This window comes from Rattus norvegicus, chromosome 15 (assembly GCF_036323735.1).
Source record: "Rattus norvegicus strain BN/NHsdMcwi chromosome 15, GRCr8, whole genome shotgun sequence".
Lineage (NCBI taxonomy): Eukaryota > Metazoa > Chordata > Mammalia > Rodentia > Muridae > Rattus > Rattus norvegicus.
The window spans coordinates 29,181,520-29,197,589 of NC_086033.1; the positions used below are offsets into that span (position 1 = coordinate 29,181,520).

The 16,070-nt window shown below is 41.7% G+C and overlaps 2 gene segments (V, D, J or C); both read left to right on the forward strand.

The window, feature by feature from the left end:
* The first annotated feature begins 7,311 nt into the window (after positions 1-7,311).
* Positions 7,312-7,836, forward strand: LOC134482298 (T cell receptor alpha variable 22-like). The segment is given in 2 exon segments: positions 7,312-7,363; positions 7,541-7,836. Coding segments are annotated over 2 exon segments (348 nt in total).
* Positions 7,837-14,942: 7,106 nt separating this feature from the next.
* Positions 14,943-15,556, forward strand: LOC134482299 (T-cell receptor alpha chain V region PHDS58-like). The segment is given in 2 exon segments: positions 14,943-15,147; positions 15,243-15,556. Coding segments are annotated over 2 exon segments (360 nt in total).
* Positions 15,557-16,070: the final 514 nt, after the last annotated feature.

The window sequence follows — 16,070 nt, forward strand, 5'->3', positions numbered from 1 at the left end:
ACCACAGGGTGTGTGGCTGAGAGAACAAAACTTCTCTTCTTGAAGTCTTAGAGGGGACAGTCCAAGATGGAGTTGTGAGCAGGACCCACTTTTTCTGAGATCTCTCTCTGTGGTCCCAGAAGTCCACAGTAGTGAGTCCAAACAAGGTCAGAGGATGTGCAGGTCTGTGCTCATCATCAGTCTGATTGGTCTGGCCCTCATGTGTACATTCATTTTACTTCAGTCAACTTTTAACCAACTGCCTTCAAGTATCATCACACTGGAGTCCTTGGTGGGAGCACTCCAGCATATATATTTTGCGTGGCACATAATTCAGCCTTTAACACCCTTTTAAGAATAGTAATGGTAAGTGTATGAAGATTATTGAGGCCTTCTTTATCCAATATTGTATGGTATCTTATATGCTCAAATTTTGGGTTGGTTCAGTTAATATTGCGTTGCAATACTTAACATGATAATTCAGCAGAACAGTCACCTTTTTATGTAATTTTATTTCATGGGGGTGTATATATGTGTATAAGCATGTGAATGTATGTATGTGTTAGGCATATATGTGTATAAGTTTGCATATATGTGTGTTTTTGTATAAGCTTGAATTCAACTGAATCACATGTAAGTTTGATGATTGCATTTACATATAATCAGTTGCATGTTGCTAGAGGAACCTGAAACAAAATGATAAACAATTCACAAAATCAGGTAATTGTGAAGGAATAGAAGGAAATGGAGCCGCAATAGTAACTGAACGGAAGGACTATTATCCAGAATTGGCTATGCAGCACTCTATCCTCTCAGTACATGAAGATTTCTCAAGTTTTAGCTTCAATCTTTTCGGCTTCATCTATTCTTGGTTTTTCTCCTCTACCTATTTCCCATTTTCTCTTTGATCTAAATATTAAGTCAACCCTCACTCACACCTCTCAGAAACATGGATTCTGTGTAGCATGAGCTGATTCACCTGACAAACCTCTCCTAGGCAGTCCTCTCTCTCCACCTGAGAGCAGAACAGGCCTGCTGTGGAGAAGGCACTGGTGGTTTGTGAGTGGGTTAGAGAGAAGGCTTCAATCTTCAACAAGGACAGCAGGGGAAACGTGTCCTATGTTGTCTTCAGCATTGGTGGTTTCTGATTAGAGTTTCCCAAAGTAACATGTGCTGTAACTTTAATGTTTTCAAAACTATTTTTAATTATGAGTCTTTGTAGGTTATTGTGAATATGAATGTGAGGGCTGACTCAAGTTAGGTCAAGGCTATGATTGGACAGTAAAAAATAAAGCAGGGACAAAGCTTTTGTAAAGTGGGGGAGGGGGAAGGAGAAGAGAATTAAGATGGAGATGGAGAAGGACGACCCAGATCCGGGTGGTCTTGGATTATCAAGGGAGTTGGGATGGATTTCTGTAGGCAAATTTATCTTATCTATATCCTTATCAATATGTTGTGAGTTCATTGGGAAGATGTAATGTAGATTGAGGATTTGACTTGTAAATCAGATTGATAAATTACAGTTTATTGAGTCATTATTTCACTGGGTCGTTAGGAGTATGAGCAGAGTCTGTGGCAGAGAGCCCATGCTGGACTTCTAGAGCCCTGATTTTACTGGGCAGCTGGAACCAGAGAGTTCACAGCTAGCAGAGAGCCACCGGGAGAGATATTAAGTAGGGATAAATTATGCTTAGTTCCATTTGGTCCCCTGGTTGCTGGAACTATCTTTAGAGACCAGAGTTGCAAGGTGCCACACTGCAATGGCCTGCGGACCGCCAGGTTTAGAGAGGACTTGAGTGCAGTGGGGAGCCTCTGACATAAAGAAAACCTGCAGTGTCCTTTGGCACCATGGGTGCTGGCACTAGCCTGGGAATAATTCCTTTTGGCCCAATGAGGCTGGAACTTGTTAGAGAGCGACCACCCATGTTACAGAGAGCCCAGAAGAGAAGCATAAGGCAGTATGAACACAAACTGGTTGCAACATTTTTTATTACTGCAACAGTTCTTAAATGTTTTACCCTCCCTTTTATCCTACCACCCACCAGAGGTAGTGGAAAAAAAAGGATACAGAGGAAGCGAACCTGTTTTAAAACAGTCCTTTGAAGCAAATCCTATCTGCATTGTCAAGAATTCAGCAATTCAGTTCACAGGTTAGCAGCTCAACCCACTTGCAAACACTTCACAGATACACCAGCAGTCCAGTTCAGTAGTGTCAGGATAGCACCAGCGGTGCCACAACCTAGCAAGAAGAGCCAGGCCTCAGCTGAATCTCTGTGTAAGCAGGAGAGACCAGGATCACCAGGAATGTCAGGGAAAGTTCTTGGCTGTGCTTCTATGGGTGAAGCCAAGATCAGCCAAAATGTAAGACCGAGAAGCATTTAGCTATGCAAGCAAGCCAAGCAAGCTTCCGTCACTGTCTGCTGAGTCCTTTATGTACTCCTCCAAACACCATGTGTCCTCCATGGGTCTTGCCTCAATAGGTGCGTCCATCTTAGATGACATCACTCTGCCAATCATCCTGAGTCTGAGGGAGTAGCAAGAAATAGCAACATACCACCAGAAGTTTTCTAGTGCAGTCCTGAAAAATGGAGTTCAACTACGTAGTGTGAGGCAGACCAATGCATGCATATCATTAACGAATCCTTCATCATCTGTTCTTTCACATGCTTGCTTCAGAAAAAATTCTTTCACCCGTGTCTGCTTCAAGGAAAGACTCCTTCATGTGTTTGCCCCAGAAAAACACTCTTCAACACAACTAACTTTTCAAAGAACCCTTAAGTTTCCACTTCAGTGTACAAAGAATTAAAGTTTTGATTCATTCAAAAGATCTTTTTTGATAAACATTTATACAACTTTTACATTTTGATACCGTTTTAATACTTCAGTGTTTTTTGGTAATCTCAATTGTTTTCTTTTGTTGTTTTGACAAAGATTTCATTGTTCTCTTTGGCAAAATGAACTGGAACATCTGCATACAGAACTGTATTTCAGTTCTAATGATGAAGTCCATTGTTGAAACTATGTGCATATATTGTTACACATAAACATGTATTTGTCAAGCTGTTTGAAGGTGGGATGTATAACCTGAGATGTGTCCATAACGCAGTGCAAGGCAAAAGCAGAGGCTACAGCTGCTGCTAACATGAGAAAGACTCATTTGTTTGTTAGTTGTTTGTTGTGATGGAGCTTCATGGGGTTTAAGCTGACATCAAATGAATTCAATTCTTAGCTCACAATGATGTTGAGCTTCTGATCCTCCTTCCTTGACCTGCCAGTTGCTGGGATCCCAGACGTGCCCCAGCATCCTCAGCTAAGGCTTATGAGATTGCAAATAAAATTACAAAAGGAGCAACACAAATTTGAGATTTTATATCAAACAGAAAATGAGACATGAAATACTCTATATTTCCTGTTAGTCTGCACGTATAATATATGATTACGATTTTTGAAGAAAACACCAGGCAGCATCAGCTCCAAAAGGAAAGCTGAAGGAGAAGTTTACGATGGCGAGTGATGAATTCAACAGGATGGACCAGGGTGTTCAGGGTATATGCTTTTACCATGAATGTAGTGTGCTTTTAGTCTTTTAAAAATAACTTACGTGTTCATGAACTTATTCAAATACTAAGACTATTAAGTTATAAAGGGCAATTAAATCTTCCCACCTTTTCATTTTTATAACAAAAAAGGTGTATAAAAATATACACCTTTAATTAACTTTGCATCCTAACTGCAGTTTTTCCTCCCTCCTCTTCTCCCAGTCCTCCCTCCCTCCACATCCATCCTCACCCCCACCAATTCCTTTTCCCTTTAACTTCAGGAAAGGGGACGCCTACCACATGTATGAAACAGCCTTGGCATATAAAGTTACAGTAGGGCCAGGGTAGGTTCATCTTCTCCTGTTGAGGCTTAAGGAGGCCACTCACTTTAGGGAAAGAATCCCGAGGCATGAAAGAGAGTCAGACACAGCCCCTGCTGCTGCTGCTGTTAGGAGACCACCCACATGAAGGCCAAGCTGCACAACTGTCCCATAAGTGCAGAGGGCCTAAGTGAGTCCCATGCAAGCTCTCTGGTTGATGGCACAACCTCTATAAACACGATGGGCCCAGGGTAGTTAATTGTATAGGTTTTCTTGTTTTTTTGACTAGTATGGCTCCTACTGTCCTTCCTGCGCATCTTCCACAGGATTCCCCAAGCTCCACCTAATGTTTGGCTGTGGGTCTTTGCATCAGTTTCCACTAGTTCCTCCATGAAGCCTTTCTGATGATGGTTATGCTAGGCACACCTATGGGAAGCATAGTGTGTCAAGTGGGCAACCTCATGGCATGGTTATCAGGCTGGACTCGTAACTGTTTAGGAAATCCTTCATTGTCTGCTCCATCTTTACCCCTGCACACTTTGTGGGTAGGAAAATTGTAAGTTGGAGGTTTTGTGGCTTGGTTGCTGTCTCAGTCCCTTCATTTGATGTCTTGCTTGGTTACAGGAGATGGCCAGTTCAGACTCCATGTCCTTCATTGCTAGGAGTCTTAACTAAGATCATTTAATAGATTTCTGGGAGTTGCCATTGCCCCAGGTTTCTAGCTCATTCTGGACATCCCCCTTCAATTCCAATTGTCTGTCCCGTTATTCTCTCTCTCTTTCCTCTCTCAATGTGATCATTTATGTTTGCTTTCCTACCCTCAACCCCATTCAATCCCAGCTCCACATCCACCCACCATGACTATTGTATTCCCCTCTCTCAGTGAGAATCATGTGTTCCCCTCCCCCATTCATCCTCCTTGTTACTTAGCCTTATTGTGTCTGTGGATTGTAGCATGATTCTTCTTCACTTCATGGCTAATGTCCACTTATACGTGAGTCCACACTGTGTTTGTCTTCCTGAGTCTGGACTGCCTCAGTGCGAATGATTGTTTTTCTTGCTCCGTCTACTTTCCTGCAAGTTTCATGATGTCATTGTTTTGAAAACTGAGTAATACTCATTTGTGTACATGCACCCCATTTTCTGTGTTGACCTCCCATCCCTTCCCAGCTACCTCTGTTCTTCTTTCCTATTGTTCCCATTAACATGCTTATCTTGCCCTTACTTTCTCTGGTACTTCTCCCCAACCCCGTGTTCCCCTTTGTACCTTTCCGGCCTCTGTGGTTACTCCAGGTTCTATCTGTCCATCTGAAAATGTGGAGCTAGGAGTCTCTGCAATTTCCACTGCAGTCAGCTCAGTGTCGGAATGTGTGGGCTTTGTTTTTCTGGGTCTCAGTCAACTCATTTGAAATTATCATTTCTATTTCCATCTATCTATCTGCAAAATTTGTGGGGATGTTTTTCTTTACACTGAAAAATGTTCCAGGACCTATAAGTGTCACATTTTCATTCCGCACTCACCAGGAGAAGGACATTAGGCTGTTTCTATTTCCTACTTCCCGTGAGTGGAGCAGCGATGAACAAAAGCAGGAATCTGTGGAGCAGGATGGAGAGTTTGGACGCACACTGAAGTAGAATAGATGGATCGTGTGCTACATCTGTCTTTAGGTTTTTGAAGATTCCACACCATCCAAAGCAGCTCCACAAATTTTTAAGTTCCCCAACAATGAATGTGGGTTCCTTTCTCCCAACACCCAACTCAGCATTTGTTGTCAGTTGTTTTAATTTAAATATTCTAACTGGTGTGAGAGGAAATTACAAAGTTGTTTTAAATTGCACTCTCCTAATTGCTAAGATTGATGGACTGTTTTGATATTTTTAAAGCTCTTTTGTGTCTTCTATTGAGAACTCCATCTAGACACTCTTGTCTTCTGACCATTGGCATTTCCTTCACCAGGAAGTAAAGGGCTGGTTTAATGAGGCTTGTGGAGATGGCCGGAAGTCACATTTGTTGGCGGTGTCAGTCCACTAGGGGGCACTGCAGGGTTCCTAGAAATTACTGATTCTTAAGATGCCCAGAGGTCTGAAGGGCTGAGCTGAGATACAGTACATAAGTCAATCCACGCACAAAGCAAGGAATAGTGGTGATGATTCAGAGTTATACAGACCCTTAGCTCCCTGTCACTTTTTAATAAAACCACAGATATCCAGAGCCGGTTCACTGGATCTCATATGTGTATAAATCTCTTTAGAGAACAATTCTCTGATGAGATGTAAACAAAACAGAGTCTCCCTGAGGATGGACTCACAAGAGCACCTTTTTTCACTGTTTTTTCTGTATCTTAGATTTTCATCTATAACTCCATGAAATCACATACTGTGTGTGTGTGTGTGTGTGTGTGTGTGTGTGTGTGTGTGTGTGTGTTGTATTCTAAACTGGAAAGAAAAAATAATTGCTCTTTTAAAAAGGAAAACTAGAAGATATAAGGTATGGAAACTAGAAGGGAGCGAGCCTCCCTGAACCTGAGCCGGCGTCCTTAGCTGTGCTTCCCTGCAGAACCCAGCAGAACAGCAGAGCAGACGTCCAGAGACAGAAAAGAAACCAGGGTTGAAACAGGGCATGTCTTGTTCTTCCTATAACCAACAAAACTGTGCTGATGATCTTAATTGCAAGATATTCTTTTTATTCGGTGTAGTAGATTATATGCTGATTTGCCTGATTGTGTAATTTAAGAGTCCTGCCAGGACTTCCTTGTGTATGTCTTTTCTATTGACCACACAGCAGAAGATGGCCAACTCACAATGCCTTATCACTTAGTTTGAACATGTTTTGTTTTAATGGTCCTTCGTCCGTAATTTACAGTTTCCTGTGTTCTGGTGTGTGTGTGTGTGTGTGTGTGTGTGTGTGTGTGTGTGTGTGTGTGTGTGTGTATGTGCATTTCATCTTTGTTAATTTTCATTTACTTCTGCTTGATGTCTGTTTGTTTACGTGTTTGCTTTCTAAAGAGAGAGGAAAAGAAAGGGCTGGACTTGAGGAGTTGGGAAAGATTTGGAGGTGATAGAGAAGGGAAGAGAATGATCAGAATACAGTGTGTAAAAACCATTAGGACAGTAAAGGTCAAACAGTCTCGCTAGGACTCTAAAGGCTCCGCTTTACACACTGAGCCATTGGTTTTCCTATTGGCATTCATCATTAATGTGTTCCCGTTCCTCATACATTTCCCTCAAACTCTCTCATATTACGTGTTACATTAGAAACACAGTGTCCTGGGCTCTACATCAATGTCCTCCACAGTCCTGGAGCAATGACAGTGCAGAGTCATGAGGTGCAGGTGGGTGGAGTTCCTCGTTCAGATGAATGAGGAAGCTCAGTGACTCAGAGAGAACCTGTAGTCTTCAGGCACAAGTTGTCTGGGCACAAGACTGACCCCCTCAGAGCTGGAGGGAAGACGTCCCAGCAAGTGGACAGGGCCATGGAGAGGAACCTGGGAGCTGTGCTGGGGATTCTGTGGGTGCAGATTTGCTGTGAGTTGTGCTAAGCTAAGTTCCTATTAGGGATTCTCCAGAAATGTCAGTGGTGGAGGGGGAGAAAGTAGATGAAAATCTCCTGTGTATTCTTCCTCATGGGTGTTTCATGGGGTATTTCATTGATATGGGTAGATAACTCTCTTTAGTTCTGATTTCTTTTTCTGTTTCTAACAGGGGTGAGAGGAAATAATGTGGAGCAGAGTCCATTATTCTTGAGTCTACATGAGGGAACCAATTCTTCTCTGAGATGCAATTTTTTTATTGCCATGACAACTGTGCAGTGGTTCCGACAGGATCCCAGGGGCAGCCTCATCAACCTGTTCTACCTGGCTCCAGGAACAAAGGAGAATGGGAGGTTAAAGTCAACATTCGATTCTAAGGAGCGCTACAGCACCCTGCACATCAGTGATGCCCAGCTGGAGGACTCAGGCACCTACTTCTGTGCTGCTTATGCACAGTGCTCCCAGTGAGCCTGCAGCCTGGCCCCAAACTGCAGCTGGGTGTGCAGCTACAACCCATGCCATGGAAGACTCTGTACAAGGCTTCGCACAGCTGTGACCTTATCAGATCTCCACCAATTACAGAGAAGATGTGAGGAAACATAACATCTTTGCAGAAGTTCATACTTAGATTTACCTAAATTCAGACTTAGGAGACACTGACTGCTTGTATGTCCAATGCTCAGAATCATCATCAGCCCGCAACATTAAAATACACACTCCGTTTTACTAAATGCTTGTGCTAATGTCACAAAATGACCCCACTCTCATATATATTCCAAACTGCAGCTGAGTGTGCAGCTACAACCCCCGGCATGGATGACTCTGCACGAGGCCCAATCATTTGGGTCATTTCCTTTGATCAGAAACAGAGAACAACTGTTTCTGTCCTTTGTTTAGAGTGCATCTGCCCAAACTTCCAGATAATTTGTCAAATATGAAGTTGATAAAATTGTTAATATTTAGATCTAATAAATTAAGCTGTAGGAAAGCAGAGTAAACTAATCTTATTATTTAATCAAGACATCATTTCTACCATGTCCTTGTATTTAAAAATCTAATACATTTCATTATGTAATATGAAACTAATATTTCACATAAAAATTATGAGAGCTGAAAGAAAAATGACTCACTAGAGAGAGAGATATTTGCAATTTGTATCACAGTTGTATTTATAGCAATTGATTCATCTGAAATATTTATACATTTGCAATGTAATATATATAAATTTTCATTAAAACTATGTTTTCAAAAGAAAACTGAAAATTTTCTAAATATCACAATAGGGGATTAAGTCATTATATCATAATTAAGTGTGAGACAAACAATTGTTTTTCCTAAGTGTTGGCTGACTTCATATCGCAGTTGAAGGAACCTTGCCTATTCTAGTCTCTGTAAGGAACTACAGACAGCCATGCCATTCACTCACTCAGGTATTGTCTGTCCATTGCTCTTGTCACTTAGAACCAGGAGCTGAGTGGCTACGACAGTGAGTTGATTGATCGAAACATCTCCTTTCCTGAGCTTCACTAACTAATTTGCCCCCTTGTGATTCACTCAGATTCTTCCCCAATGCAATTGTATTTTGAAGTGAAAATTTCTGGTTCTTTGGAGACTCAATTGTGACATGTGATGCTTTGCTGGAAGCTGTCTTATGAGAGAATTCTTTGTTGAAGCAGACATGTGAGAGGGTGTTTTGCTGGAGTGGACACTTGAGAGGTTTTGTGATATTTGGAAGAGTATGAATGGTACCCAATAAATAGTAAGAGAACACTCTTGCATTGGTATGCCTTGAAACAGTTCACCGGTCTTCACTGGCCAGTCTTCTCTTGGTGTGCAACAGTTAGCAGGGCTTCACTGGGCTTCACTAAGAACACTCTTGCATTGGTACACCTTGTAATGCCTCATCGGTCTTTGTTGATTGATCTTGGTTTTCCTGATTTTATAGAGAAATGTGCTAAAGAACTTCTCGTGGTATTCTGGCTGCTTCTTCAAATTTCTGCAGACTTGTGCCGATTTGACAAAACCTCACTCATGGTTTCTGCTGGACCGAGCTGCTGTTACTGGACCCCATTACTGACTCGTGTTTGATGTTTGCTATTGGACTGGATTGCTGAGACCCTGAGAACAAAGACTGGAAGCATCTCAAAGAACGACTTCTAAACAGGTCCACATCCTTGCCTTAGTAACCATCTTTCTCTTTTCGTTCATGGCCTAGAAGGGAAGTTGAAATGTTAAAGAACTCCAATTAAAGGAGGTTTTGAAAAAATCCAAGCCTACACATGGTGCTCCATGTACGGCACCATATGTTAAAAAATTATAGCTGATTGCTTTCCCAGTCCTGCTCCTGGAATGACAACTCTGAGGCTAAATATCTATTAATAAATTCCTAGGCCACAACCTTTGGCTCATTCCCTGACTAGCTCAGAACTTATTTACCCATTTAAACTATCCTGTGTCTGCCATGTGGTTAGTTACCTCTCCTTCAGTCCCTGCCTGTTTCTTCCTTCATTTCTCCTCAGCGTCTCCCTTCTAGTTCACGTCCATCTCCTAGGTCCATCTCTCATCTCACCCCTCTCACCCCTCTCCATGTCTCCACTTGATCTCTTGGTATTTCCCAGAATTCTCTCTTCCTGCCAGGGTGCCACCTCCTATTTCCTGCCTCAGCTCATTGGCCATCAGCTTTTTATTGACAGGTGATGTTTATAAGTGATTCTCTCTACAACCCTTGTTTAAAAAACAGATTATCTGAGCTTCCCAGATGATAAACAATTCCTATTTACCAGAAAGATTTATGAAAGCATGTCTAGAAGTGGTGTCATTACAGTGGCAGCCTTTGCAGTAAGAATTGTTGGTTCAGTCATCTCAGCGAATTCCCAAATTGCAACCACCCTAATTCTAGTTCCTTTATAGGGTATGACTGTGGAATTAGATGAGATGGTGATGTGGCAATTAGGTGTAGACAGGGATCCCTGATAAGGTGTTCTAACTGATCTTGCTAGAACTTTTTCCTAATCCCATTCCTGATTATTTTGTATTCAGAAATTCCTGTTTAATATACAAATATGCCTGAGTATTATAGATGACCATTTAAGACTTTTTCTAGTCAAGACATAGAATTGAATTTTGAGAAGCAATATAAATGTTATAGTCTCTGTAAATCATTAAAGTAAAATAAAAATTAACATTAAATAAAAATAGAAACCTAGAGAAGGTTTTATTTATTGAGAAAAGCACTTTCTATACTGCTGTTCTCATCGACTGTCATCGTGACTGTGTCCCTTTCATCCCATGCTCTCAGAAGGTCTGTGAGTTCTCACACTTAAAGTTGGTAATGCCCATTCTCTTTTTAAATCTGGCTTACTGTAAATAGAATCAGTGTGATGCACAATTAACTTCGTCCTGTTATAGTCATCTGTCACCTGCTCCATTTCCTGTACTGACTCTTCGAGATCTTTTTCTCATTTCTTGTTTTTGAATTTCAGTTTTCTCATTAGCTTCCATTAAGGTCTGAACTTCAACCAAATATTGAACAAGTTTACACTTCTTTTTAGAAGTGGCTGTCACTGTCTTCTCTTCCTGATCAAAGGGATTACTTTTATGAATCTACATATTTCTGGTCCTCAGTAATGTCCGACAAAACTGTTGTTGATCTTCTTAATTAGCTGTTTCCATTTTCTGCATCCCCATTCAAAGAACCAAGTTTGCATTAACATTTTTCTATTCAACAATTTTCCACATTCTATAAGGTTTTATCTTTTTATTGCAATTGTTTTTCAAGTCAACAAATTTCATCACATAAAACGAGTACCATGTCCACCTGCAGACTACTAGACTATCTTAAATTTCACTTCTTTAATCTTTAGTTGACTTTCAAATTCTTCTCCAGAATTTCAACTTCTCCAAAGCCAGGGCTGCCTCTTGAGCTGTCACCTTCATTAGTGACTGAATAATTACTAATAGATGTGCCATGTTTGCTCCATCTTCATATATACTTTTCTGGATTTCCAAGTCCAGGAACCCATTTAACATGACATATTGTGTGCTGTGAGTCTGAGTATCTCATAGGATAAGAGCACTAGTCCTTGCTTGTTAGGGATGCAACCACAAGGTGCTATTAGATCTCAAGTATTGGGGAGAAGGCAGAGAATTCTCTTTGGTGTATGTTAATGGTTCAGGCTTGGGGAAGAAGCAAAGCTGTTTTGTCAGTGGCTGAGGGGTTGACTCTAGAGCTAGAATTATTACTAAGAATGAACAACCAATTTGGAGCAGAGACTGAAGGAAAGGCCATCTAGAGACTGCCATACATGGGGATCCATCCTACATGCAGTCACCAAGCCCAGTCACCACTGGGGATGCCAAGAGGTGCATGCTGACAGGAGCCTGATATAACTGTCTCCTGGGAGGCTCAGCCAGAGCGAGACAAATACAGAGGGGAATGCTCACAGCCAACCATTGGACTGAGAATGGTGTCCCCAATGGAGGAGTTAGGGGAAGGACTGAAGGAGCTGAAATGGTTTGCAATCCCATAAGAAAAACAACAATATCAACCACCAGATCCCCCAGAATTCCCAGGGACTAAACCACCATCCTGAGAGTACACAGGGATGAACCTATGACTCCAGGCACATGTGGAGCAGAGGATGGCCTTGCTGCATCAGTTGGAGGAGAAGCCTGTCAAGGCTGGATGCCCATTGTAGGGGAAAGCCAGGGCAGGCGGAAGGGTGGGAGGGAGTGGGTGGATGTATGGGGAGCACCCACATAGATGCATGGGGTGGGGGGGATAGAATGGGAGGGTTCTGGAGTGGAAACTGAAAGGGAGATAATATTTGAAATGTAGATAAAGAAAATATTCAATAAAAATGAATAAAAAACTAAAAAAACCAAAACTAAACTAAATAAAAAACAATGAACAACATCGTACCCGCTGGTCATCACAATATACATTGGCTTTTACTTTAATTGGGAAGAGCAATGGAGACATGTTTTCTATGGTATCTCCTGCCCCTGAGATTCTCTCTTCTATATTTTGTAATCTGTTGATTATGTCTATGATGCTTATGTCTATGACTCCTGATCTCTTTTCTAATTTTTCTATCTCCAGAATTGTCTCCCTTTATTATTTCTTTATTGTTTTTATTTACATTTTTTGATCCTGAACAGTTTTGTCCAATTCCTTCAACTGTTTGGTTGTGTTTTTCTGTGATTCTTTAAGGGATTTTTGTGTTTCCTCTTTAAGGGCTTCTATTTGTTTACTTGTGTTGTCCTATATTTCTTTAAGGGAGTTATTTATGTCTTTCTCAAAGTACTCTATCATCATCATGAAATGTGATTTTAAATCTAAATCTTTTTTTTCTGTGTGTTGGAATATCCAGGATTTGCTTTTGTGGGAGAACTGTGTTCTGATGTTACAAAGTAGTCTTGGTTTCTGTTGCTTAGGTTCCTGTGCTTGCCTCTTGCCATCTAGTTTTCTCTGGTGTTAGCTTGTCTTGCTGTCTCTGACAGTGGATTGACCCTCCTGTAATTCTGTGTGTCAGCACTCCAGGTCTGGGTACAGAGAGATGGGTCACAGGGTCAGCTCAGGGAGCAGGCAGAAACTGGAAGGATCCTGTCCCAGACTGCTCCAGGCTTCCTGTGCCCAGACAGCTCCCGGTGGGTTCCTCTAGGGCCAGGAATATGCGCAGAAGTGGTGGTGTCACCTGAGCTGTCAGGATTGTCCACACTTCTGAGAGTCCAACTCTCTTCCCCAAGGGATCTGGGTACAGAGTACTATGAGAAAAGGGTGAAGGCCATGGTCTTGAATTTTAAATTGTATTCTAAAAGTAAAAGATTCTGAAGACTGTTACTCAGCAAATACTCCTCAATTACAAATTTTGTTTACCAGGTGATGATAAAGTGTCCATAAATATATTTTGGATCTGGCTAGGATGCATGATTGAGTTGGACTTATTTAAGTGACCCATGGCCTTTAGCTAATGCTGGTTTATATTTTGAGTATTTTCTCCTTGGCTCCTTAATTCAAAATCACATGTTTGTTTCCAGACAGTGTCTGGTGTTGGAATGGGTATCTCAACTCCCTACATATGCAGTTGATATGTTTGGAGAGAATTCTGTACTTTTTGTGCTGTATTTAGCACAAACTTGCCTCACTGAATGGGCCTGTTAAGGTCTTAATTACATCATTTTGGTTGATCAACTTCTGTCTTATTTAGGGTTTCCATCGCTGTGAAGAGACACCATGACCAAGGCAAGTCTTATAAGAATATTTAATTGGGGCTGGCTTACAGGTTCACAGGTTCAATCCATTATCATCAAGGTGGGAGCAGGGCAGCATCCAGGCAGGTTTGGCAATGAAGGAGTTTAGAGTTCTACATATTCTTCTGTAGGCTGCTAGGAGAAAACTGACTTCCAGGTAGCTAGAAGGCACACTTCCTCCAAAAAGGCCACACCTTCTCCAGCAAGGTGCCACTCTCTAGGCCAAGCATATTCAAACTACCAGAATCATACGCATGCACACATACATGCTGGGTTCTGCAAATTGCCAAAGTAAACTGAAAGCCAGCAGGAATTGCTGGTCTTTGTTTTTGATGAGTTTCCTTCTTTCTGACCATGTTTCAATGTGACTCTATCTCCTTCCATCTTCTTCAAGTATTTGTAAACCTGAATTCTTAGATGACTGTTATCTTCTAACTCTTGTGAATTTTGCCTTGTTTTGGGGGGATTTGAAAAAAAAACCTGGAAAACACACACACACACACACACACACACACACACACACACCCCACAGGTTCATTTATAGACTAAACACTCACAAATTGCTGGCATTGATAAAGCCCCTCTTCCCCAGGAAAGACAATCACTACAAGAAAAAACAGATGAGAGAAGACCCTTGGGATGAATTTCCTTTTTGTTCCTGAAGTCAAAAAACATATGTATTAACACTGAGCCATTGCATTCCATTGACCCAGAAAAAAACCTAATGTTTTTAATCCTGTTTCTTTCCCAGAGGATAGTACCTTAACCAGCCATAGAGGTCTCATAGTTGTAGTTCCTCTAGCTTTAGCAGTCAGCCTTTCCTATCTAGAGTCCTGTCTTGTCATTGACAGCAGAGGCAATCATTGACAGCAGAGGCAATCTAACTCCGAGTGTTTTTCATTGTCTCTGTGCTGCAGGGCATCCACCAAGGGCTATAGCTGTACCATAAAGCCTCACCATCATGGCTGTGCTAGTCATCCACACTCAGTCTGAGACAGTTGCATCTGAAGTCTAGGGTTTAGTTCAAAACCTGGTTTCATAAGGAAAATTAACCAGCCATCCATGTCCACCAGATGCTAAACCTAATCCCTCATCATAGATTAGGAAAGGAGCAATGTGTTGTGAAAGTTTTGCTTTGTTTGTAAAACAGGAACACCACAGGAGGCAGAATGGGGAACCTCAAGACCCTTGGTTCCTCATGTGGCCTCCAGAGGGTGCTGCTGCACTCACTACTGTTCCTTCTTCCTTTGAAGATCTCCACCTGCTCACATCTCATCCTTCTTGCAGTTGGCTCAGTATTTAGCAAAGGCAAGTGACAAGAATCAGATATTCAAAACTTTCCAGGCTCCTGTTTGCAGCATCTGTTTTTACCTGAGCAGGAGACCTCTCCAGCAGACCCTTCCTCATAAGAGCTTTCAAGCTCTTGCCTTCCTCAGTGATTTTCCTACCTATCCTATTCCTGAGAGTTCCAAGGCTCAACCATGTTCCTGGTGCTCCTCCCGGTGCTGGGGATAAACTTTCTCCTGAGTGAGTACAGCTTCCTTGTGATATCTGCATCTCTGCATTCTGACTGTCCTCACTGAAGACTGCACTGAACTTACTGACCTAATATTCCCTTCCAGGAGATGGCCAAGCTCAGTCAGTGACTCAACCTGATGTTCATGTCACTATCTCTGAAGAAGCCTCTCTGCAGCTGAGATGCAAATATTCCTCCTCTGTGCCACCTTCCCTGTTCTGGTATGTCCAGTACCCACAGCAGGGGCTGCAGCTGCTCCTCCGGTACTATTCAGGAGACCCGGTGGTTCAAGGAGAGAATAGCTTCGAGGCTGAATTCAACAAGAGTGAGTCTTCCTTCCACCTGCGGAAAGCCTCTGTGCACTGGAGCGACTCGGCTGTGTACTTCTGTGCTCTGAGCGCACAGTGTCTGAGTCTGTAGGGGGAGATGAACACAAACACCCATTTCAGGGGATTCTCAGACTCACGATTTCTATCCTTGAGGTTTATGAAGCATCTCTTTGGACTTGGTGAGGAGAGAAGTAAAGTTGAGCAGTCCCAGCTGTCTTTGCTCAACTAATTTCTACCTAAAATATCCACTGTTTGACTTTGTCTCAGAAGTCCTTTGTGTATTTTCAAAATTCTCTAATGTTCAATGATAATTGTTTTTGAATAAAGGAGACAAGTGTTATTGTCCATGAGAATTATTTTCTGAGTGGACATTATTTCAAGAGTGACTAGACGAAATGGCTGATAGTGGAATACCAGAATGTGGACATTAATTTCTCATTTTATGTGTTGCCTTTACAGAAATGATAGGAACGCTCCTCAAATTTTGTCCTAAAATTTGCTTTCTCTACTCAGTCTTTCATGCTGAATTCCTTGTATATTCTTCTTTCAATGCTAAATGTACTGATGAGAATTGGTCATAATATTTAAGTACTTCCATTTCGGAA